General features: G+C 52.3%; 2 protein-coding genes across 3 annotated transcripts in view; one reads left to right on the plus strand and one right to left on the minus strand.

The window, feature by feature from the left end:
- Positions 1-59: 59 nt before the first annotated feature.
- LOC144170545 (uncharacterized) lies at positions 60-17,714 on the minus strand. Of its 2 annotated transcripts, XM_077700403.1 has the most exons (5): positions 17,530-17,714; positions 14,491-14,842; positions 10,599-10,765; positions 2,101-2,290; positions 60-925 (listed from the first exon to the last, which is right to left on the minus strand). In XM_077700403.1, the coding sequence occupies exons 2-5, from the start codon at positions 14,746-14,748 to the stop codon at positions 605-607; spliced, it is 936 nt and encodes a 311-aa protein (XP_077556529.1). In that variant the 5' UTR covers positions 14,749-14,842; positions 17,530-17,714; the 3' UTR covers positions 60-604. The 2 variants fall into 2 exon arrangements, with proteins under 2 accessions (XP_077556529.1, XP_077556528.1); XM_077700402.1 differs by lacking the exon at positions 17,530-17,714 and having other exon boundaries at positions 14,491-15,024.
- LOC144170544 (uncharacterized) overlaps positions 14,774-24,844 on the plus strand; it is a 236,044-nt gene continuing 225,973 nt past the window's right edge. Inside the window, exon 1 of the mRNA XM_077700400.1 lies at positions 14,774-14,910. The gene's annotated coding sequence lies outside the window, so the exon portion shown is untranslated. The remainder of the gene's footprint in view (positions 14,911-24,844) is intronic.

Here is a 24,844-nt window from a genome sequence, read left to right on the forward strand (position 1 = left end):
AACTTTTTCCCCGACCATTTTCAGTGTGACATCTGAGGAAACCTGAAAGGCCCTGGGGATAAGACTGAGCCAAGTCCTTTTATTGGATGCTTGTACTCTTATTTTTTGGTAAACGAGCAAGGAGCATCGCATTGACGTCGTACTCGGTGCACCTGCTGTCAAAATTCCGCATATCTTACAGTCTACTTTATTATAACGTGTTCGTTCCTTCAAAAAGGACGCAATTGTATAATTCCTTGTGTACGGCGCCTGCACTCGGTCAATGTAGCGAACACGCGCCACCGCTGGCGAGTACACACTGTTGGAGCTTTTACGGACAGCCATCGAACTTCTTTAAAACGACGTTCGTAATTCCCAAAAGCGCACACTCGCGCCTTGTAGACAGATAACGGAATTAATTAATTCACGACAACATCAACGATACGTAACTTGCTCACCAGGGTTAAAGTACTACGATTCGGCTTAAATTAACATCAGTATACGACAGGTTTTCGCCGAAGCGAATTGACGTATGCGAAAAAAAAAATTCAGCGTTAACGGACACGGCGCGCGGCGGGTCCCGCGGGCCCGAACCAGGAGAGCTTGCAGCCTTGCTTGTGGGTGATCACTGGAAGGCGGCGACGATGAAGAGCACGGCGAAGGTGATGTAGAAGACGAAGTAGACCTGTCGGCGCGGCTCGCAGCGGGTGCGCAGGAAGACGGGCTCTGTCCTGGCGGGCAGGCTGCGGGTTCGCTCGGCGACGACGAAGTGCCGCGAGCGGAAGGCCAGCGGCAGGCTGCAGTTGAACACCTCGATGCACGCGTCCAGGCTCTGGTTGCGGTCGAACACGCGCCGCCACGCCGCCACGCCCAGCTGCACGTCGTTGTACGCCTCGCTCGCCGGGTCATTCAGGAAGAGCAGGTAGTAGTACCCGTCGGCGGGAACCTGCACGTGCACCAATTCCGGTTCACGTCGTGCCAGACCGACGTACTCGAGCCAGCAGTGCTGAGCGCTAACTAGCTGCAGGCTTCATGCGCAGATAGAGGGACCGCGCCTCTTTAGCAGTCATCCGAACTCGGCATGCCTTGCGAGTGTGCGCACATCGGAGGGCACTGTTGCCTTTCGGGAACGGAGGGGAGAGGCGACAGCCTAACATCTTCGGCAGAACCCATTGCACGTGCAAGCCACAAAAGCGCGCACATAGAAGTAAGCGAAACATTACCGTAATGGTGGCTCATAGCGAAGCCCGAGTCTCAACCGATTCCGCCACTTCCCGCAAACCCGCTTCCTCGGGCATGGCCGTGGAAGGCCCTTAAAACGGGCCATGCTTTCGCACCAAAGCTGGCTGGTGGGAACCTGAACTCGAAGGGGTTCGCGGAAGGACAATATTTAATGACAAATATCGTAATATTTGGCCGCCTTATTTTACAGCGCAGCTGTTAGCCCTGCTTATTCCAAAGGTGGTAAAACGGTTGGTCGTTACGCACAAAACACCCATGTTTTAGCACTCCGTATGCTCCGTGTTTTCCGTTCGTGCCGTATTTAACGGGACCCGACTGGGTACTTGCACATTCGTTCCGGTAGGGTGGATTAGTTCTGCGGGCGGGCCCTTGCCATGCCCGGGCATTCGTTACAGTGGGGGTTGCCTTTCTCGCCGTGCCCCCGCGCGCAGGCGCAGTCGGATCGTGGGCAACGCGGTGCGAACGAAGATGACGGCACAGACGATATTACCCTTGACGCAGTAGATTGACAAAGACGTCTGCTGCTTTATAATTGTCGCCATCGTCTTGATAGTGAGTGGCGGAAACAATCATCTCCATTGCCGTCGTTCGGCATGGGTTATTGGTTAAGCTCAGTTTGAAGTTCACCTGCCGTGTGCGGCGTTGGGCAGTCTGCTTCAGCGTGTCAAACTAAACGACAGCTGGGCAGGAGTAACAACTGCAACCTGTTTGTCCTTATACAGAAGGCCCTATTAACGAACTGCGGCATGGAGTTTTACATTTATTTCACCATCGCGAGGCAGTGCAGCTGGCATCGGCAGTACTGAAGAGACTTCGACAGGAAATTAGCTGAAAGGATTACGTAGTTGGAGAGGACAAGCTAACAGGAGGAGTGCCCACCTCGTAGCGGTCTACCATGATCTTTGGCAGAGTACCAGGGCCGGTAGCGCAGGCGTCCTGAGTCAGCTCGACGGACAGCTCCGAAGTGCAGTGCACGAACCAGCCGCTCATGTTGCGGCGAATGCCCGCCTCCACGATTGGGCCCCGCATCGGTGGAACCGGATGCGACGAGTTGTACCACGAGCTGTTCCTGAAAATGTCCATCGTGGTGTGCGACTCATTGCCAGTGGACCACCGTCAGGGTATGCCAACAGCACCAGGAATCGAGCCGCACGTCATCGTATTTCATGTGTACGTCAATTTATTTTAAAATTGCATAGCCCGACACCGATGTTTTATTAGCGGCGAAGACACGTGATTGGCTCCTCTTGTGTTCAGACTTTTTTTTCATTCCATCCTACTCTCACCCCCAACAAGTCCACCATAGACAACTTATAACTGGTACAAACCTTTCCCCTGCCAAGATCGGCACGTATTTAAATGCCACCATATTGCCGCGAACCATACATTGGGTTTGTTTATTTGTGTTTTGCTTTTACCGCCCGGCTGCGCCGGTCTGTGTTATCTCTGCGCCAAAGGAAGCGCGTGTTCCATTCTTTCTTTCTGTGCCGCATGTGTTATCTGTTGTGATAGGGAGAGCATTCCGATCTAACGTGAACAGCCCGGAATAATCTTCTTGGATCTACTATGTTCTCGATGCGAATCGACGTTTCGAGAACCACGCGCGCCGAAAGATAAAAAGCCTGCAGTGCGGACGCCGGGGCATTCGATTCTGCGACGCTCGCTGACGCAAGTCACTTTGTTGACCGCTGCTTCGCCGCCTCTGTATTCTTTTGAGTTGTTAGGGGAGCACAAGTTCGCTCCAATAAACTTGTTTCTCCTGCAAGACAACTGCGTCGTCCTTGGCTTCGTGACATCTGGTGGAGGTGCTGGGTACGCACCCTTCATGCCCACTACAACCTCGAGAAGCCGCCAAGCCAGTCCAACAAGAGCCAGCCCCCGCCTGCAAGATTTACCACCCGAGTTCGGTTTGATGCCAGAAGGACCCAAGAGAAGGAACGCTGCAACCAACACCATGGTACAAGAAACAACGTCGCCAATCATGCTGCAGCAGCCCCGGGAACCGCCATCGTTCCGGGGAGCCCCCGCTGAAGACCCAGAGGAATGGTTGGAGAAGCTGGAGCGCGTGCGGATCTTCAACAGGTGGGACGATGAAGAAACCTTCCGGCATGTTTTCTTTTACTTGGAGGATGCAGCTCGAACTTGGTTTGAAAACCACGAGAGCGCCTTGACCGACTGGACGCAATTCAAAAGCGAGTTCCTTAAGACCTTCACGACCGTGGTGAGAAAAGAACGAGCTGCGATTTTACTGGAAACTCGAACGCAACACCCGAACGAAGGAGTCGTAATCTTCGTCGAGGAAATGAAGCGACTTTTTCGCCGTGCGGACCCAGGAATGACGGAGGAAAAGAAACTACGGTTTCTGATGCGAGGTGTGAAGCAAGAGCTCTTCGCGTGCCTTGTTCGCAACCCCCCCAAGACCGTGTCCGAATTCGCGTCTGAGGCCGCCGCGATGGAGAAGACGCTCGAAATCCGAACGAGGCAATACGACCGCCCAATCAATGCGCTGGTTTCGGAGACGATTGGTGCCAGCGCTATTAACTCCGACTCACTACGCGACACTATCCGCGCAGTGGTAAGGGAGGAGCTGCGGAAACTTTTCCCGATGACGACACCAGAACCTCAAGTCACTTCACTGACCGACGTGATCCGGGAAGAAGTACAGCAGGCTTTGGGAACTTCTGTGCCGTCCGAAGCACCCCGCGAGCCCGAGGCTATGACCTACTCTGCGGCTGTTCGTCGACCCCGCCCTGCCCCAACACGCCGTCAAGAGGCCCCGCCGTACCGCCGCCCACTGTCACCCGCCCGACCCCCGGTAGCCCGAAACCAGACGCCGAGGAAGACGGACGTATGGCGAACTCCCGATAATCGTCCTCTGTGCTACCACTGCGGAGAGGCCGACCACATCTACCGTCGCTGCCCATACAAGAGACTCGGACTGCGTGGTTTCTCCGTCGACGCACCTCGCCCTCTCCCTGGCCAACGACCACGTGAGATCGACGAGTATCTATCTGAAACCAGCCGTGGCCCATCCCGTTTCAACCGCTCGCCATCGCCCTACCCGTACCAATCGCCGAACCGCCGTAGCAATGCTGACTTCTCACGTGGAAGGTCCCCCAGCCCACGCGGGGGAAACTAAAAGCAGCAACTTCGGGAGGTAAAGTTGCACAACGGCGGAAAAATGAAAACCCTCCAACGACGCAGCGACTCGCTGAAGACCATCATTCACGACATGCCCTCATCCCTACGACCCGACCCAGCCCTAACGAGTCTCCTGAACACGACGACAGCTACACGGCGCGACGCGTACCCGACCTGACCGAGACGTCCGTTGAGAAGACGACAACGACGATGCACACTGCCCGACCGTCAACACGTACAAGCAGAGATACGACGCCCCGACGAACCCGAAACTCGAGGAAGACTGCTTCTGACGTCAAGGTGTCCATCGACGGCTTTGACGTAGTCGCCCTCGTAGACACCGGAGCTGACTATTCGGTAATGAGCGGACCATTTGCGTCTAAACTGAAGAAAGTTATGACCAGATGGGACGGTCCGCACATACGCACAGCAGGAGGCCACCTCGTGACGCCAAGCGGAACGTGCACATCGCGCGTCACCATAGACAGCACAACGTACCCTGCGGCGTTCGTCATTCTGCCTAACTGCTCCCGCGACGTAATTCTTGGGATGGACTTTTTGATGGACAACGGGGCAATAATCGATCTGCAGACCAAGTCAATAACTTTTTCCCCCAATCACTCCATGACGCCGGAACCGAACCCCGAACGACGTGCTGCTGTAAGGATTGCCGATGATCATGTCACCCTGCCACCCCGCGCAAGCTTGATGGTCGCAGTCTACTGTGAAGATGCTGCTCCTGACGTCGACGCTATCGTAGACACTGATCAAAGGGTGCTTCTCGACCGTGGTGTGTCGGTCGCAAGAGGCATTGCGCGCTTCAAGGAACACCAATCCCACATTCTGGTTACTAATTTCACCGAGGAGTACCAGCATTTAAACAAGGGCGCGGCAATTGCATTCCTCGAAGAAGCGCAAGAAGCAAGTGACGTGATCGCGGTCGCCGACTTTGAACGCACACCCGTAGAAACCTTCAAGCTCCCGCAGCCTTTGCACGTGAATCCGGCGCTACCGCAAGAACAACGAAACAAATTATTGGCTTTGCTGCGTCGCTATAGCGAATGTTTTTCGTCGAGCGCAAAACTACGTCAGACCCCTCTAGCGAAGCACCGAATAATAACCGAAGATGGAGCCCGACCTACCCGACAGTCACCGTACCGCGTCTCTTCACACGAACGGGAAGCCATCCGGACTCAAGTCGACGACATGCTCAGCGACGACATTATACAGCCATCGAAAAGCCCCTGGGCTGCGCCCGTCGTACTCGTAAAGAAAAAAGACGGCACATTAAGGTTTTGTGTTGACTACCGGCGACTGAACAAAATCACGAAAAAGGACGTGTACCCCCTCCCCCGAATCGACGACGCCCTCGACCACCTCTGCCACGCGAAGTACTTCTCATCGATGGACCTGAAGACCGGCTACTGGCAAATTGAAGTGGACGAGGGAGACCGAGAGAAGACTGCATTTATAACCCCAGACGGCCTATACGAGTTCAAGGTGATGCCGTTTGGGCTGTGCACAGCACCAGCGACGTTTCAAAGAGTCATGGACACTGTGCTAGCTGGCCTTAAGTGGCACACCTGCCTCGTATACCTCGACGACGTAGTGGTATTCGCCCGGACTTTCGACGAACACCTTGCAAGGTTGGAGTCTGTACTCGAGGCAATTCGTACGTCGGGGTTGACGCTGAAGCCTGAAAAGTGCCGTTTCGCATACGAGGAACTCAAGTTCTTGGGCCACGTCGTCAACGCCGCGGGAGTCCTACCTGACCCGGCAAAAACTTCAGCTATCGCGAACTTCCCTAGGCCGAAAGACAAGAAGGGCGTGCGAAGATTTCTCGGGCTGTGCGCATACTACCGGCGCTTCGTCGCAAACTTCGCACGCATTGCAGAGCCACTCACGCGCTTGACGAAAGACAGCACCCCTTTCAGCTGGGAAAACGACCAAGAAAAAGCATTCTGCGAGCTGCAAAAACACCTGCAAAGCCCGCCCGTGCTCGCTCATTTCGACGAAAATGCCGAAACGGAAATGCACACGGACGCCAGTGATATAGGCTTGGGTGCCGTCCTTGTCCAAAAGCAAAGCGGCTGCGAAAGGGTAATCGCCTATGCCAGCCGTGGTCTGTCGAAGGAGGAGAAAAACTATTCTGCCTCTGAGAAAGAGTGCCTGGCTATTATATGGGCGATTTCAAAATTTCGCCCATACGTGTATGGAAGGCCATTCAAGGTTGTAACAGACCACCATGCGCTGTGTTGGCTCGCCCATTTGAAGGACCCCTCTGGCCGTCTTGGGCGGTGGAGCTTGCGCCTGCAGGAGTTCGACGTTACAGTCGTTTATAAATCCGGCAGGAAACACTCCGACGCCGACTGCCTGTCCCGCGCCCCCGTCGACCCACCACCACAAGACTCTGATGAAGACAGCGCGTTCTTCGGGATCGTGACGGAGAGCGACCTAGCCGCCCAGCAGCGTGCCGACCCCGACTTACGCGTCATTATAGAGTACCTCGAGGGATGCAACGTTGCCGTTCCTAGAACCTTCAAACGCAGCTTACCAGCATTCAGCCTGAGAAACTCCGTCCTCGTGAAGAAGAATTTCAGCCCCGGAACAAGAGCGAATTACCTTCTCGTCATCCCCGCGGACCTTCGTGACGAAATTTTGGAAGCGTGCCACGACGACCCGTCTTCCGGACATCTCGGCACAGCCCGCACTATTGGAAAAATCAAGGCGAGGTACTACTGGCCCGGCCTTACCTCTGACGTCACCCACTACGTCCGGAGCTGCCGTGACTGCCAGCGACGAAAAACGCCGCCGACAAGACCCGCCGGACTTCTACAACCGATCGCCGTCCCATCGAGACCATTTCAACAGATTGGAATGGACCTTTTAGGCCCGTTCCCTACGTCACGATCACAGAACAGGTGGATTGTCGTAGCTACAGACTACATGACGCGCTACGCAGAAACCGCCGCTCTTCCGAGGGGGACTGCACAAGAAGTGGCAAAGTTCTTTATAAGCCAAGTGGTGCTGCGACATGGAGCCCCGGAAGTCCTAATCACAGACCGCGGAACGGCATTTACTGCGGAGCTGATGCAAGGAGTATTACGCTACAGCAACACGGATCACCGAAGAACGACGGCGTACCACCCCCAAACGAACGGACTAACAGAACGTCTGAACAAGACAATCGCAGATATGCTGTCAATGTACGTTGACGTTGAACACAAGACTTGGGACGAAGTGCTCCCGTATGTCACGGTTGCGTACAACACGGCTATCCAGGAGACGACGCAGCTGACGCCGTTCGAGCTGGTCTACGGTAGAAGGCCGACTACGATGCTCGACGCCATGCTTCCGCACGTAGAAGACGACGACCTCAACGCCGACGTCCACGGATATCTTCAACGTGCGGAAGAGGCCCGCCAGCTCGCTCGAGTTCGTATAACGGACCAGCAGCTGTTGGATGCGGGCCGCTACAACCTCCGACGCCGAGACGCCGAGTACCAACCAGGGGATCGTGTGTGGGTTTGGACTCCCATCCGACGACGCGGACTCAGTGAGAAGCTCCTGCGACGCTATTTCGGACCCTACCAGATTCTACGACGTGTTGGCCAACTTACCTACGAAGTGATCCCCGATGGTGACTCCGGCACATCACGACGACGCACGCGGCCTGAAGTCGTCCACGTGGTTCGCTTAAAACCTTTCTACGGACGATGACGAACTTTTATTTTCATTTGTTCGGACTGTCGCTTATGTTAGCATCGGGTCGATGCACTCTTAGAGGGGGGGGGGGTAATGCCGCGAACCATACATTGGGTTTGTTTATTTGTGTTTTGCTTTTACCGCCCGGCTGCGCCGGTCTGTGTTATCTCTGCGCCAAAGGAAGCGCGTGTTCCATTCTTTCTTTCTGTGCCGCATGTGTTATCTGTTGTGATAGGGAGAGCATTCCGATCTAACGTGAACAGCCCGGAATAATCTTCTTGGATCTACTATGTTCTCGATGCGAATCGACGTTTCGAGAACCACGCGCGCCGAAAGATAAAAAGCCTGCAGTGCGGACGCCGGGGCATTCGATTCTGCGACGCTCGCTGACGCAAGTCACTTTGTTGACCGCTGCTTCGCCGCCTCTGTATTCTTTTGAGTTGTTAGGGGAGCACAAGTTCGCTCCAATAAACTTGTTTCTCCTGCAAGACAACTGCGTCGTCCTTGGCTTCGTGACAATATATACTCTCGTATTTCTACCCTGCCACCTTCACCTACCTCTACCACTCCTGCAGTCCATCTCCTGAGCGGTGGGAATTCGTATACTGACCAACTTGCACCCAGAGGACCAGCAATTAACGCCTGATCAACCGGGCCACCCGGGCTGCGGAAGTGCGCGGCTTCCTGAGGACGCCAGCCACCTTAGAATTTAGTCCCGCCGTCCAGCAGAAAAAAATACCAACAAGAAATACTGGTCAAGCGCATGTGAGCGTGCGCCTCGTGACGAGCGCCGGGCACCGTACAACTCCACTTTCAAGAACACAACCGCCCAGAGTTCGGGGCGTAATTTATCGCGTGCTCTTCTCTTCGCTAGTTCACGACGAGTTCGTGAAGCCAGTTGCCGCCGGTTATAGAGCGTGCTAACTGGTCCACTTTGAAAGAGCGTGAGAGAGAGAGAGAGAGAGAGAGAGAGAGAGAGAGAGAGAGAGAGAGAGAGAGAGAGAGAGAGAGAGAGAGAGAGAGAGAGAGAGAGAGAGAGAGAGAGAGAGAGAGAGAGAGAGAGAGTCCACATTTATCTGGGGCTTTGGTTTTAGTGTAGGGAAGTGGCGGTGGTTCAGAGGGCCGCCGCAACGTCGAGGTCTCGGCCGGAAACCAGTTCTTGGCGTTCGCGGTCCGAGAACCCCAGAGCACGTTCCCAGAGGGCGGCGGAGTGTAGAGGGGGAAGGGGTCGCGCGAACAGTCACAGAGGTAGTGATAGGGCATGTCGGGCTCGTCACACAGGGGACAGAGACAGGGGAGGGTACGTAGGCACTAATAGAGTGCTCCGACCCTCTTCCGAACCCGTGACGCTGCTGTGGACCCTGGGCCACACAGGCATAGGATGGAATGAGGCCGCCCACCACCAAGCCCGAGCTCTGACATTCCGAGAAGGCACTCCTTTTACACCTCAACACGGCGTTCCGCAGATGTCTCATTCGGTAATACTCACATACCGGGACATCACCCAACATTGCCGCCTCACTCGCAGACAGCAGTGCCCCCTCCACACCCATCCCTCACAGCCAAGGCTGCCCACATGTGGCGCCTTCTTCAGACGCACGCCTTTCCTTTGGAAAAAATGTGAAAACTATCCGGGCCTGCCATTCATGAACTTTCTGTGGCAAGTTCGCAAATCCACGTGAGGTGCAACAGTAGGGTCTGCGGTTTCTCCAGCTGGGCCGCCAGCTCTGCGGGTGCACGTCGCGCTCGCTGTCCTGAACAAAGTTTGTTCAATCAATCAATCAATCAATCAATCAATCAATCAATAAAACGTTTGCGTCCCCCTCCTCACTATTTTCCTAATCAATTCTGTGAAATTCCGGACACTACTGAACATGTTCTTTGGACATGCTCTCTATTCGATAAGAAAAGACAGAACGTCCTCCACACCCTTCGAGCTAATTTCAGAGCAAAATTCCTTGAAAGATCTCCATCTCCCATACCCACCCAAATTAGCAGAAAAAACCTGGGATACTCTCCTGCATCTTAAATCGCAGCCCACTATTTTCCCCCTGATATTTGCGACCACACCCACCGTGCACCATAGGTTCTTGTTACCCCTAGAAAGGTCTGATGCATTAGCAAGACACCCTCGGTTTATTTTTATATAAACGTCAAAATTGGCGTATTCATGGGAGGTTGTGGCCATTACTACACCAGGGTGGCCAATCCTGCTCTGCTGAGGGAGTGCGTTACCGACAATGGTCGCCGGGGTCAGGCAGAACCCCAAGCCTCATGCTGCAATTCCATCGATCAACACGCGGATTTCTTTTATTTTTTATCCGGTGGGAATCGTCCGGCACCGGGATTCGAACCACGGTCCTTCTGCACGCGAGGCGGATGCTCTGCCTCTACGCCACCGCTTTGCCCTGCAGTGGGCATAGATAGGCTGATGATAATGATGATGGAACGTCAAAAGCTTATCCCGTCCGCGGGCAGTGGTTGGCGGAGCTGATGAGGAGGAGGAGGCTGCGGTGTGGTGCCCCTATTACCTGCCCGTGACGGTGCCGAGGCATGCCCTGAGCTTTCCGAGGCCGGCAACCAGATACAGCTTGGTGCCTCGGCCAACCGGGCAGCAGGTGAGCGAGAGGCGAGAGCCCTGCAGGAAGTACATGCCCAGGTAGTAGTACGAGGCCACCCGGACGTGCACTCGACGGCTCTGCGACAGGGGAGACAAGGAACGGAGGAGAACGACGACCATCATGCACTGTGTGGCTGCGACGAGAAGACTTTACAGCCCCTAGCTTATTTAGTGGCTCTAAAAAACTGCGTGCTGCTCAACGCGGGTTCGTGCCAGCCGCGACGTGTATACTTGAGCGTGCGCATATCCTGTGAACTAGATCCGGTAATCCTCTCTCAAAGCGCCGGTACTCCTGTCTCTCTAGATCCTCTCTAGATCCGGTAATCCTATCTCTCACAGTACTCTACCTCGGGCAGTCTTCGCGGGGTGACCAGTTTTGACCTTGAGAGCTAGAGGTCAAACCACATCCCTTTCCGCAAGCGCCTGGATTGGAGCAGCGCCAGATGGCGGGGGGAGATAGGCGAGGAGGGAACGGAGAAGCGTGCGTGCCACCTGACGGAGGAAGGCGAGGACGCCGCCGCCGCAGCGATAAGTGCGCGCGACGAAGGAAGGTGACATGCGCGAAGAGCCGTGTGCGAGAAAAGAGGAAACACGCTGCTGTTGCGTCCAGCTTCGCTACCTTCATGTCTTACGCGTTAGTGTGAGCTTCCTTCATTTTTTTAGGCCCTTTGGTGCATCATTTAGTACCAATGTAGGTAGAAATTTAGTGCCAATTCTGGTACCCATGTGACACATTTACTGCCGAATATTTCCTCACCGCTACCTCTTTCACCGAGAACTGACACACCCAACTAAAAGCAAAATAACTTCCTAATCCTTGGATTTCATCCGGCCCAACCATGTTAGTCGGCCAGTTGCTACCAACAGTCGTACTTCGAGTAATGATCAGAAATGTAAAAAAAAGAGCATGCGTCGTTTGCTGCAAACTACACCCGAAAGTGGCTGTATTCGACAGGCGTGCACAAGGAGGTTGTATAACCTCCTTGGGCGTGCATGGCATGCGATCGTGCCGTGCTCACCAGATTCCCACAAGTGATGAGCATGGCGAGTTGCAGGACTTCGGCGCCGGTACTTTTCTCAGCATGCGCTTCGTGCGCGTCTCCCCATGTGCTCGGCGCCGAGACAATTTGGTTGCGCCAACCAAGTGGGAACAACGTGCGAAAGTACATTTTCTCGGATCTAATTACCCATTTTAATGCACACAGAGGGTCAATTTTTTTTATTTATGAGTAGGCTTCACTGCAACACACAACGTGGCAAAGCCAGTTTACAAAAAACAAAGCGCGCACCAAGTCCGTTAAGTCTGCCTCAGCTGCAGCTTGTGTATTGTTGGGAAGGCACTCTTTAGAAATTAGAAATCAGAAAGGAAAATTTCTACGATAATTCCCAGGGCAGTGCTTTGCCTTTTGAGGCTAGAGCATGCAGGTTGGTTGCGAACTAAGAGCTTTGTGGGGGAGTATTCACAAAATGATGGGGTATGCGTGGTCTGCGGAAAAGAAACAGAAACTATGCGGTACATAGTATTAGAATGCGAGGGTATCCATCCAAATCCACATAATGGAAATATTCGGCTTCCAGAAGCTCTAGGATTTAATAATGGTAGCACAGAGGAAGTAAACTTCAAGGCTGTCGAGACGACGAAAAGAAAATTAGAATGCTGGTGGACGAAAAGCAGAGAGGGGAATATTGCCTAGGACTGCTACCACCTGTAACAGGGAAAAAAAGTATTGTGTGCCTAATAAGTTTTTGTGCCTGCCCTAAGCAGAGCTAGTACTAAGCAAAGAGTATAAAGCATAGGTAATAATTAGTTCTTTTTGGTAAGATGGCACGTCATCACCCCGCTACAAAGGGGAAACCAATAGCGATCATCATCATCATCATACGCAGTCATATCAAAATATGAAGGCCCTAGGACACTGTCTTGATCTGTCAGGGCCGGTTTGGTCCCTGTAGCCACACATACTCAGCTTTGTGAAAAGAGGCTTCATATCGACAGAGGCTAACTTCAGGTTAGTCGGCCAGTTGAGCTCTCGCATTAAAGTATGGTTTTACAACAAAAGTGTTCGACGGACAGATGGTCTGGAAGGACTCTGCTGACAGTTATGAAGAAGAGCGCGCGCGGCATGGGGTAAAGCTGAAACCACAGTCATCGAATTCACGAAGCCATCGATGTGCACAAAACGATTTTCCAAAATGCGATATCAGCGAGAATTCTACGCACACTAAATAAGAATGAAGTAAAGGTTGTGCCACGTCTTGAGAGAAGTCGTGTGCTCAGTCCCTTCCAGATTACCGATCCGCACTAAAGATTGTGACCGAAAAGGCGTATGAGACAGAAAATGACGAAGGTATACACAAATCGCTGTTGAAGAGAAGCTTTCTTAGCCTCTTCTCCTGCCTTTCCGGGCGCTGCCGCTGCTGTTTCTCTCGCACGTGACGCTGGGTTTCTTACACCACCACCAGATGGCGCTCACCTCCGCGCAGGGTAGAGAACTCTCACACGCCCGTCATAGAGGGTACAACCTCGTAATCATCATCATCATCATCATCATCATCACACCACCACCTTCACCACCTCCCGACCGGTGCCACCGCGGCCCTGTTTAAAAGAAACTGTCAGGCATATCGCAGTCGGCCCGAAAAAGTTATCGCTGCCTAGAAACAGAGGGGGCCGAGCTCATTCCTGCTGACCGTGTGGGCGACGCATGCGTCGCGCGAGTCAAATGTGGGGGCTTGGACAGCGCTCTGGTCGCCCTTTACATCAGTCCGGCAGCAACGGAAACACAAATTAAAAACATCTATGCTATGCGCTTCGTTTAGTACGCACCAGGGGCCGTGATTGCTGGTTACGACAACAGCTATGACAAGACGACACCATTGGTTTTCTCCGGGGACCTTAACCTCGACCTTCGATATACGATAACCCGGTGGTTAGCGGACTGAATGGAAAACGTCTATGACGTTTGTCTTCTGAGCCGTCACCCTTCCTACTGATCACTGCCCACGTGAAGAACTGGCTGTGCGTTCGACCACGTGTTCGCCAGGGTGATTGAGGCGTTTAACATTTCTCAGTACTTCTCGTATTTCTCAAAGCAATGCGTGGGATCAGTTTATTTTTTTAGTGCTCATTGTTGTGCCTTTACTAATAAAAAAGATAAGCTCACCACGGCTATGTATTTTTTAGCAGACAAGCGTGGTATATCATGTATTAAGATGCATGCGTTTCAACGCGAGTTACATCGTTTTCTGAGAATGACGGCGAACGGGTCTGCCGTGTGTAGATAGATAAGTTGCACGCTAACGAGCCTTGAAACGCTGCTCACTTATTTTCTTTTTCATTTTCTTCTCGTCGGTAGGCACGCAGCGTGAAAGCCACAGACATTTCCAACGCTGACCAACAGAGCTCAGCCATGCGCTTTCTGGGATACTGCGAGCGCCAGCCGATGCTTCGTGTTCTCATTCTGCGCGCGCACGAAGCCGGCAAAAGTGGCAGCGGTACTGAAATGGGAAACATGAGCCCGTTAAGAACGGTCGTACGTACTTCTAAGAAAGGAGGACGGTTATCTCACGTGCTCGCCGTTCGAAGTATTTTGTAGCCACCTAATCTAAAGGCGGGACTACTCGGGAAGTCACCGTGTTCAGAGTGCGTTTCTAACTATGGAAATAGTATTTGGAGGAACGTCCGGGTTCGTAGGCTCCCTTGAACAGGAACATGCATTGTAGCACTTGGTTTGATTCATAGGGAAGCGCAAGCCTGCAGTTTCGCTCGGCCATCCCCGGGGCGGCGCGCGCCAGCACTGTACCTGTACGGAGTGCTCGGTGACGCTGGCCTGCGCGCCGTCGTAGAGGTACGCGTTGAAGGTGTGCGTGGACAGGGCCGTCTGGTTCTGGCACCAGAAGGTGGAGACCCGCCAGCGCAGGGGCAGCACGTCCTGGAAGCCGAGCGGCAGCGTCTCCTCCGAGTAGACCGAGAAGCGCAGCAGCAGCGGCGTGCTCAGCAGCAGCGCGCCTCCCAGCGTCAGGAAGCACACCACGAGCAGCTTCTTCAGCGAGAACGCCATGGCCCGCCGCCCGCCGTCTCATGACCGGCGCTCGCCCGCGGCCGCTCCACCTGCTGCAGGACGGACTCGCCACCGCGCAGCGGACCACCCGGTCCTGAACGCAGCGCAGCGCGGCTTTAGCACTGCGCCAGGGCCTTCCCCTCTTTGGCCTGCCGCGCCGAGGTAAGTCGGCTTTTTGCTCGCTTGGCTGCTTTCTTCGTCGAAAACCAGATCAAGAAAACGTCAGCAGGTAGCGTGGTGTGACGCGTTGCTGACAATGATTGCGAAGGTAATGGCCGCATTCGTGACTTCTTAGAACGCAGTAGGTAACCCACCGGTGCAATTTTTTTTTTCAATGGAGCTGTTGACCCCTATTTGCCCGTGTTTTTTTTTTTTTTTTCGTGGCGTTTGTGTGCGATTAAAAGCTCGGTACAGTGTCATGCAGCCAGTGTAGCACATGCCCGAAGTGGTGCGCTGGCCAAGCGCTGTGACGTTAGGTCCAACGTGCACGCTTTCAGGCAAGTAACCGTAACGTGACGCACAAATGAGTTGGCGTTGCTTGGCAAAGAAAGTTGCATGACAGCGCAAAAAAGGTTTTTTTGTTTGTTTGCTTGGCTAGGTTCTTTTCGTCGAGTCTTCTGCAGATGTAGACTATCGCCTACAACGCGCACATCGGGGGTCTCTGCGGCGTCTTATTGCGGAATCACTATGCATGCTTTGCGCAAGGGCCTAACAGAAACTAAAGGCCTACCGAGTCTACTGAATAAATTTCTGATGAGCGCTTTCCTTTGCGCTTGCCTGTTGTTCTTATGCACGCAGTGCTATGGAGCGCGTCACAACCAATTGGAATTGAATGCGCGCCGCGGTTTAACTGCTTTGTGGGCGCTTTTTGCGGACGGCAGCCGGGTGCGAATTCTGTAAACGCCAGCAAAGTGCGTGCTTCCGCCAACAACGCTTTCGCGTTAAAATGAGGCGGCAGCAGAAACCTATGGCGCGTAACGTTTGTTCTGCCCATTGTAGTACTTGCCAAGTGCGTGGCTGCGCTGTCTTACGTTGCACATGTGTCATCGAGACATCGCAGTGGGCTCAATTCAGGCTTGCTAACGTTATTTTTTCCTCAAATTCTATATGGACAGGATGATTGCATGCAGCGCTGGGCTGTTTGAGCGACTTTTTCGATTTACCATGCCACATGGTACGCCTCTTTTGTTAATGTCTTTAGATTTTGTTTTTGATGTGCTAGTTCAGCGCTTTAAAAGCGCCTGCCCTTCTCTGTTAAAAAAAAAAAAAGGGAACAGATCCTAGAGAGCAGAACGATGAAAATGCCAGGTGTGAATACGGTCCTCTAGAGCAAGCTGCTCGCGTCTATTCAGCATGAAAATTGCAATGCGTCCGTTGTGCTGTTCCAGTATCAGTATCAGTGTTGCACGCCAGCAGCAACAAACAGACGAACGACTAACAATAGAATCGAAAAAAAACACAAAAAACTCGCAGATGATTTCGCTACGCCAACCCCGGAATATGGTAAGAAAGCAAAAAGCGGCATCTTACGTTTCTGATTACAAAACGTTGTCTGATATACCACTGCGGGCTACCGGGTGTGCAACATTTTCGTGTATACTCATCAGAGCATGCACACAGGGTCAAAATACGGGCACAGATTTGTTACGGTCTACTACCCGCAATCAATGACTTGACTGAATTATTGGTAGATTGACTGCTCGGTGCATGTCCCAGAAGAGCAACGCGCGCAGCTTAAGCATGCGTCCTCGTTTATAAATCATGGTTCAATACCCCAATTGGGGTATGTGCAGGTTTAGGTATTGTTTTGTTAGTATAAAGGCGCCAACTGTCGGGTATGGGGCAGGGTATACAGTAGATCAGGCCTTTCGTGTAGCGTTCTTGCGACGTCAACCGGTGCACGCGACTTGAAGGGCGTTGTGTAGAAAGAGTACGCTTTCAATGGGTACCGGTTGACGACGTTGGTGGCTCGTTAGACCTCAAAGTGCGATGTTATTAGGCCTAGCGTGGGGTGTCGCAAACGCGCGTCGTCCCATCCCTGTACTGCGCATCAACTTTTGTGCATGCACGCGACTTAGAACGTCAGGAGATTGGCCACGGCTATTTCGCTTGCTGGCCAAATTTACAGGTTACTTAGCGTGAGACAAACAAAAATAACGAAAACCGCTCCGCGACATACCCGTGTGTCTTAAAGGGCGCTTGCGATTAAGACACCGCGTACCGTGTCGGGGTGCGAGCCTCCTCTCTTAATGGTTGCTCAGCCGGACGATTAATTTTCAAATTGTAAGCTCTCGACGGCTTAGGCTGTGGGAAAGGTCAACTGCCGTTTTAGTTTTTTTAAACGCAGAAGGGCTAAACAGGGCGCATGCGCTGTGAAGAGGAAGCCATACCTTTCGAAAATTCGTGTGAAGGGTTGCAGGATTATGAGACAAAATTTGTGAACCAAAAATTTTCCTTCGTCTCAAAAAGCAAATAAGACGTCTTATTTGCTTTTCCAAAAACAGGTACCTCCTCGAAAGGAAGTGCCGCCTTTCCATAATTCTTTGGAGATGGTAGGCACCGCAGCATTCTTTCTCTGTCCAGAGACTGGGAGATTGGTAGCTAAAGGAAACGAGGAGGGGGACTACTCTAGTACTCTAGTATGACAGTCAAATAAGCATTGACTGAACAAAGGGAAAAATCGCATATAAGTGCCACGAGAAAGCATGGAGGAGAGAAGGGGGCGTGCATACAAGTCAACGCTGAGTTTGCAACTGCATTTTTCATTGGCAATGCGCTCACCTAACTTTCCGCCGTTGACGACGCCCCGCGTGGTCACTGACGTTTGAAACCTTAACACAGAAAAACAAAAGACCACGCGTTAGCAATAAACACGAAGTCCCATTGCTGTTCTGAACTTAAACAAAATTCACGGCCGTGTGCCGTGACTGACATGGTGCGCCTCCCCGACAGTGTGAACTTGGGCGGATCAGGTTCGCCGTTTATCTCTTCGTGCTGAGCGCATAGTGCTGCGTTCTCTCTTCACCCTCGATTCGACTTGCATTGTGTTCTGGACAAGTTGGTCTTGTCAGTCATCTGTCTAATCTCAGTCCTCTCTCATTTTTTCTTGCCTCGTCGTTCTTGGAGGGCTTTGTTTGTGTACTGTACTCTATGGTGTGGTTTAGACCAATATGCAGCTTCCACTCTCTTTAGCTGCAAGGGATAGGGGGGGGGGGAGGTAAAAATACACTTTTGTGGCGTTTGGCATTTTAAGTATTTCGACTGAAGTGACATTCATACACGGAGACCCGCGGTATGATGCTTGCCGACAATCTTAATAAAAAAATCACAATGCACAACAGTTGCCTTATTTTGTGTTCACATCCAGCAGATAAGAAAATGGTGTGAAAAAAGTAATCAATAAAATTGTGGGCGACGCGCAATCCGCTGCGGTTATCTACGCCAGCTGTTCGTTGCAAGTTTATATTGCAAGCACGTGTGCGGCCATTTGTAAGTATACATTACGATAACGGTTTTGTTACGAACGACACTGATCATCGCAGCACACTGGGTGATCGCTCTGAAACGTTTTTTTTCTTTTTTCACAGTTGTCGTGTTGTGTTTGTACGTGCATATGCAAAAGCGCTTCTGTCCTGGTGACAGATAGTGAGCAGCTGATGCAGTAAAAGGCCCATTCATCTTCATGACTACCGGGCGCATACTGAATACAATGATTGTTCCTTGCGACGCGATAGCTGGGAACAATGAGCTTACACGCGTCGAAACCATTGAGACACGTTTCGAAAACACTGCCATAATGGAAAACATCCTCTGCACTTTTTAGTTCGCCCAACGATGTGACTAGCTGCACCAGGCTTTCTTTTCTGTTCTTTTTTTAAGTGCGGAGCACTTTAGAGGCCTTCGTCAGGTGTCACGGTATTTAGCCACCGCAGTCAGGCGGCGTCATCCGTGGCCCAGGAGAGACAGAGGCCCTCGTGATCCTGCGGCTTAAGTGTGAGCGTGAAAGGTTGCGGCTGGGGGTGTTCGTTAGTTTGAGCGTGAAGGTGGCAGTGTCAGTGTTTCTAAGTGTCTATAGGTATATAATGTCTATGCTGGACTGAATGTTTCCGCTTTTTGCGAAGATAGAGAGAGGGTGAAATTTTTTGTTGAGGGCGAAATAGTTTGTGTTTAGAAAAAAGGGCTAAAGAGATGTCAGAGAGCTCAAATGGGGAATTTGAAGTCCAGGGCCCCAGACGAAGCAGCTCCTTCACTTGCCCTCCGAATCAGCTCGCGCTGGTATTGAGGTAACGAGCTCGTGGAGTTATGCTCCCCTGATTGTATCCTTGTACATGCCTACGTTTAATGGAAGAGGGTGGATGTTTCCCGAATTCAGTAGAGTTTTCAGTTAATGTGTGATGTTCCCGCTAAACATCTTTGCCCACATTCATTTGTAGGTACTTGTGTTGGTTTATCCTCCACAGAGTTCGCAGTTCTTCAAGATTGAGACCCCCATGTATCAGGGGGGAAGGTCGTGTTCGTAGGCCTAGGATTACAAGACGTTCTTAACGTTTTTCGGAGAGGGGCGTGCGGTAGTCGTGTCAGCATAGTGCATGGCATTTGGGTTCGCGTGCTTCTTGTCGGCGCCTCGTTCTCTTCCAGACCCTTGTGTCGGAGTGCCCAGCTGACGTTAACTTTCTTCTTCATCTTGCCGAAGTGTTTGCGTATTTTCCCTGCAGCAAACAGTCTGCAATGGTGTTTAAGCTTCTCCTTCGGTGCTTCTGCTAGTCGGACTGCCAAGAGGATAGCGCCAACGTTAGTTCGTTTCTGCTCATAATGTATGCCTTCTTTGATTTTTAAGGCACTGGCGTTAATCCTCTGCTCCCTGTTTTAGTTTGGTGACTCAATGCTGTGCCGGCATTAGTTCCGGTAGAAAGCACGCCGCGGTGGCTCAGTGGGTAAGGCGTCGTGCTGCTGAGTCCAGATCAGAAAACGAAAACGCGTTGTGTCGTCATTTCGGCGCACGTTTAAGATCCCCAGGTTGTCGAAATTAATACGGAGCCCTCCACACCTTCTCACCTCATAGCCCAGGTGTGGCTTACTGAATTACTGAAAATTAAAATTTTTATTTTCCGGTGAAGAGGCACTTTGGTGTGACGGCGTCAGTCGGGAGCGCGGCCGGCGACCGCGTCTGCCGAGCATGCTACCGCCGACAAGGCGGTGAACGAACTTCACTGCGCAGGCACGGCACATGCTGAAAATGCATGCCCTTTCGTCTCCGCCGTAGCATCATTGCCCTCCTTTCCGCACTTAAGTTGCCGGTGCGCCATATTCCAGATTTGGGCGAACACTCGCATCTCGCTGTCGCAGTCGTATCCTCCGGGTGGCGTACTTCCAAACGCTTCGCTGCACAGCGGCCCACGTGACATGTGTTTTCGCCCTATACCGAACGTTACTTAACCGTGTTCGTAGCAAAGTGGAAAGCCGGGCTAGTTGAAAATGGTTCATGACTGGAACTGCGCAGTTCCAGTCATGAATGTGCGCAGTTCCAGTCATGAACGTGTTCATAGGCTGCGCTCCGAGCCTAAAGTGACCTAAAGCATACCAAACCACCATTAATAACAAAAACAGGAACATTTGAGTTCTTCCGCAAAAAAAAAAAAAAAAAAAAACGAGTTTAGAAAAAATATTTTGCAGTAAAAAAATTAAAGTAGACCCACTGAGGTTCCAACCCAGGACCCTGCTCATCGAGGCTGCTCTTCCACCAACAAATCAGTGCAATGAATGTTTTCACCGCCATCACCAGGCCGTCAGTACAAGTACAAAGAACGCCACCTCGTGGCCACAGTGCCCGGACGGTGAGGTCGTTTTAGCAGCAGCTCGATAAAATAGCACGCGCAGTGGCACCACACATGTCACATGGGGCGCTGTGCAGCGAAGCATGTGGAAATGCGCTTCCGGGTGGCAGTGATGACGTATTCCCGCGGACACTTCATAGGCGCGGCTGATAGCGGACGGCTTGCAGCCACGCGTGGAAATCGAAAAATGGCCTAATAACGCTATGGCGTTAAAAGTACACAGAAAAACGCAACCCCTCACACTTCCTCAAAAACGCACGCTGGCCATGTCGCACCGCTGTTACCCACTGCAGATGGCCGGAGCGCAGAGAGAGAGAGAATCAACTTTACTGAGCTCGAAAATTCGATGGTGCGCGCAGGCACCAGACGGGGTGGTTCCCTATTCACGGGACCCATATGTATCCAGCAACTCCTGGCCCCTGGCCGTCAGTGCTAGCTGAGTTGGCAGGGCGGGGCTAGACAACAAGGTCTCCCATCGCTCGGGGGGTTGGGGATTGGGGGTGTTGGGGGGAGAGGGCGGTGGGGGGTTCTTGAGGTCTTTGCACTCGGCTACGATGTGTGCCAGAGTGCCTCTTTCCGTTTTGCAGAAAGGGCAGAGTGTGTCGTGCTGCGCCGGGTACATTCGGTGTAACAGAACGGGATGCGCTAGCGATCCCGCCTGCATGCGCCGCAGGATCGTTTGCTGTTGCCTGATTAACTGTGGGTGCGGTTCGGGAAGTTTGCACCTCGCGTTTCTATACATCTGAGTAATCTCTTTAAAGCTGGTCACGGGATGCGGTAGCTCAGCCGGCTCGTCCTCGGCCCGGATGGACAGTTCTCGGGCGTGGTGGTCGGCGAGGGCGTTGCCTTCCACCTCGCCGTGCGTTCGGCGACGACCATGAAGAGCTCCAACACGCTCTGGACTGACGGCTTTTGCAGGCGCCTTGGAATGAACTTCAATAGCATTTAGCTGCAAAAAAAGGCTTCGTTGGGGCTTACACCAAGCCAGTGATCTGTAGATTACGAAAGACACGTTCTATACGGTCGAGTTATCAGCGCCCGTCTGGTTAAGTTGCTTTTGCAAGATCATATAAAGAAGCAGAAAATTGCGGCCATATATAGGTGACTAGCGTATGCGCTACGGGATTGGCCGTATGGTGATACCGACTGCATTTCATAGCAGCATTGGGGAGCGCATTATGGGAGTGAAGGGAGAAATAAAACGCACGTGCATGTGCACGGGTTTTCGGTGGGTAATTGACCTCCGGCGTGATTTGAACACCTGCTCCGTTCACCGCCTCTTGCGCACGAATTGCAAATCTGAAAACAGACAAATGCAGCATATTCCACCCGTCTGGTCACGGCTATGAACGGCTGAAGACGTAGGCGCTCCTGCGGTGGCACCAGTTTATTTCGGCTTCGCTTTGAGAGCCCTCCCCTTGGAACTCCGAGTGCGGGAAACCTGGGAATTTTTTTTTTTTTTTTTTCTCCGGAGAGGACACGAGTGCTCCCAGCCGTCAGTAACCGTACCACGTAATTCCGTCACCTTGGGCGCCGATCCATTTAGGCAACCCACAATGGACTCTTTTTTTTTTTTTTTTTTTTTTTCAGTAGCGCTCTGCGCATGCGGTACTCTCGCTCCCAGCAACCGATCCGCCATTATGGGGGGCAAAATGTAAACAAAAAGACGCCATATTAGGTTACCTAGTTGCGAACACCGAGGTGCTGCTCCGTTTTCTGAGCCCTGAAGGTGGTCGACAGGTCGGCGCTACGGCTGCCATCGAAAAATTTCTGTGCCACCAAAACCATGCATGGAGCCTGGGACGGCTTCCTCAACTGCGCAGGGCAGGTGAAAAAAAAAAAAGGGGGGGGGGCGTGTTATTCTATAATCCCCCACGCCATGGTGCACGAGAAAATCCGGCCGCCATGAGAAGGCTACGCTACTGAAAAAAAAAAAAAAAGGTCCATTGCTAAAATGCTTACTACTGCGCTCTTGCTTCACAGAGCAGTACACTTCACAGGTAATATCCGGTCCAGCGGTAGCGCTTCGGCAGTGGACATCGCTTGGCGTGTCGTCAAAAGGCAAATCCCATGAGGAGGAGAGGCGCTTGAGATCTCTCCACTGCAGAGAAACAAGGAAGACAGTACAAAAGTATAGAGCCGCAGCCCCCTTCGCGGCAACCATGAGGAAGAGAACGTAACATAAAAGGAGCAAAGTGGGCTGCATGGGGCCAGGCTGCACACGCACTTTATCCTGGGCATTTCTTACCAAGACGAACCATCAGCTGGCCAGTAATTAAGGTTATTTGCGGCCTGTACCCTGGCCTCTTCAGATGCCGAGGACTCCGCCGCAACCTCAAGCCCGTATACATGGGGTGAATTTTGGTTGCGAATTCGCAGCTGCGGCGCCGCTCGTGCACCTAAACGATCTATTCTCGTTGCCGTGACGAATTTCCAAATGTTTGGAATAGTCGAACTTCTCTTGTGAACGCCGCTTAGCACTTGGCAATATGTCGTAGCAGCGAAAATAAGAAAATAAATCGTTTTGCCACACGGGCGGCGCCGCAACTGCGAATTCGCAGGCGAAATTCGCCCCATGCAGAACGGGCTTCATCACGCAGCACGTTGAGGGAGCTCTCCGTTCCGCGAGATTTGTGTTCGCGGAACGGCATCGGCTGCGCGGGCGGGGCCTCAAAATAGCATGACTTGTCCTTGGCCGCCGACGCGGTCAGTTGGTGTTACAACAACTCGCGTTCACTTTTTCCGTCTGCGGTGTCGATGCCAGAAATCGCGTCAACATTCATTGCCTAAAAACGGAGGGCTTTCTTCCCTCCTCCCAACGACAAACGTCGCACGAATGGGCTGATTCCGACAAATCGCACCTTCGCTGTAATTTGTAGCGCTTGCAAATATCCGTCAAACCAGTTATCCGGTTAAACCGACTCAGGGAGACTCCGACCTTGAAAGCCGTTTATCCGGATATCCGGATTTTTAACAACGAAAAATCAGTTTATCCGGTTTCAATACCTGGTAAACCGGGTATTCGATATTCGAATGGTTGGGTGTGAATAATATTCCACAGTGGATCAGCCAAGGGATAGAAATTGGCTTCAAAAAGTGACGGCAGAACAGTGACTCCATGAAATCGACGCCAGAAAACCTGCCCTGCTTCGCAAAGATCTTTCGTATAAAAACCGAAATCCCGATATCCGAATATTGAGAAACCGGTCAACAGTGTACGCTAACCGATCACTCCGGTTATCCGGTTATTAGCCTTTCAAATTCGAATAATCTGTGAATCGAATAACCGGATAACCGATTTTGCTGCAAAACCGGTTTCGTATCGCCCCTATACCTCTCCACCTGCTGTAAAAGTCCGCGCGCCTTCGTGCGTTTGGTAACGGTTACAGCAGCGTTGTTATGATGCGTCCTGCAGGAAAAGCGTACCGTGCAGCTCAAAATAGCTTACCTTGAACACGGAATTCACTGCAGCAGAGATGTTCTTTGTGTGGGATGACCGCAATTTGCCCGTGCTTTGATAGGTATCGCAATGAATGCTCAAACATCAATCAATACGCGCCGTCCCGATTGTCCCGTCCCGTAGCGCTTGTCCTGTCTCCTCTTCCTTGTGCCGTCGTGTTTATGCGCTGTCAACCCTTTATGGTCCCGAATAGAGGCATGCTCTTCGTTCACGCGTTCGCTGAAAGCGACGGAACGCGTTGGGGGTCGCATGACTCTGAACTGTAAATATTTAACCGTCGATTCTGGTAGGCGGGTGGACCCCCCTCCCTGTTTTAGGTGCGGAGTACCTTAGGACCGCACAATGCCCATCCGCGTCCGTGAGCATAGCAATCGCAATGCTCACAATCGCAATTTTACAATCGCAAAAAATCACACAGGCACGGGCAGGATTCGAGCCTATGTCCGGTAGACCAGACAGAGTTAGTGTCAGTCTTACCCGTTGGGCTACGTCCATGAGTCAGTACCCGATAGTCAAACGGCTTACTCGCTCGCCTGTAAAGGTGCGGAGTACCTTAGGACCTCCCAATGTGCGTCCGTGTCCATCCGTGCGCGCACCACCATCAAGCGAAAATCAAGCGAAATTCGATTTGAGCCGTGAGTTGCAGTTTCTGTTAGGGAATAATCAAGGTGCAACTCACGGCTCAAATCTAATGACGTTCGGGGCGCAAATCGGATGTCACTCGGGGCGCAACTTGGATGTCATTTCGAGTCCCCGTACTCCGCACCCTCGCCATCATCCACGGAGTGGAGATGCTGCCATT

This window comes from Haemaphysalis longicornis, unplaced genomic scaffold (assembly GCF_048455015.1).
Source record: "Haemaphysalis longicornis isolate Haplotype H1 unplaced genomic scaffold, Haemaphysalis longicornis Haplotype H1 scaffold_2, whole genome shotgun sequence".
Classification (NCBI taxonomy): domain Eukaryota; kingdom Metazoa; phylum Arthropoda; class Arachnida; order Ixodida; family Ixodidae; genus Haemaphysalis; species Haemaphysalis longicornis.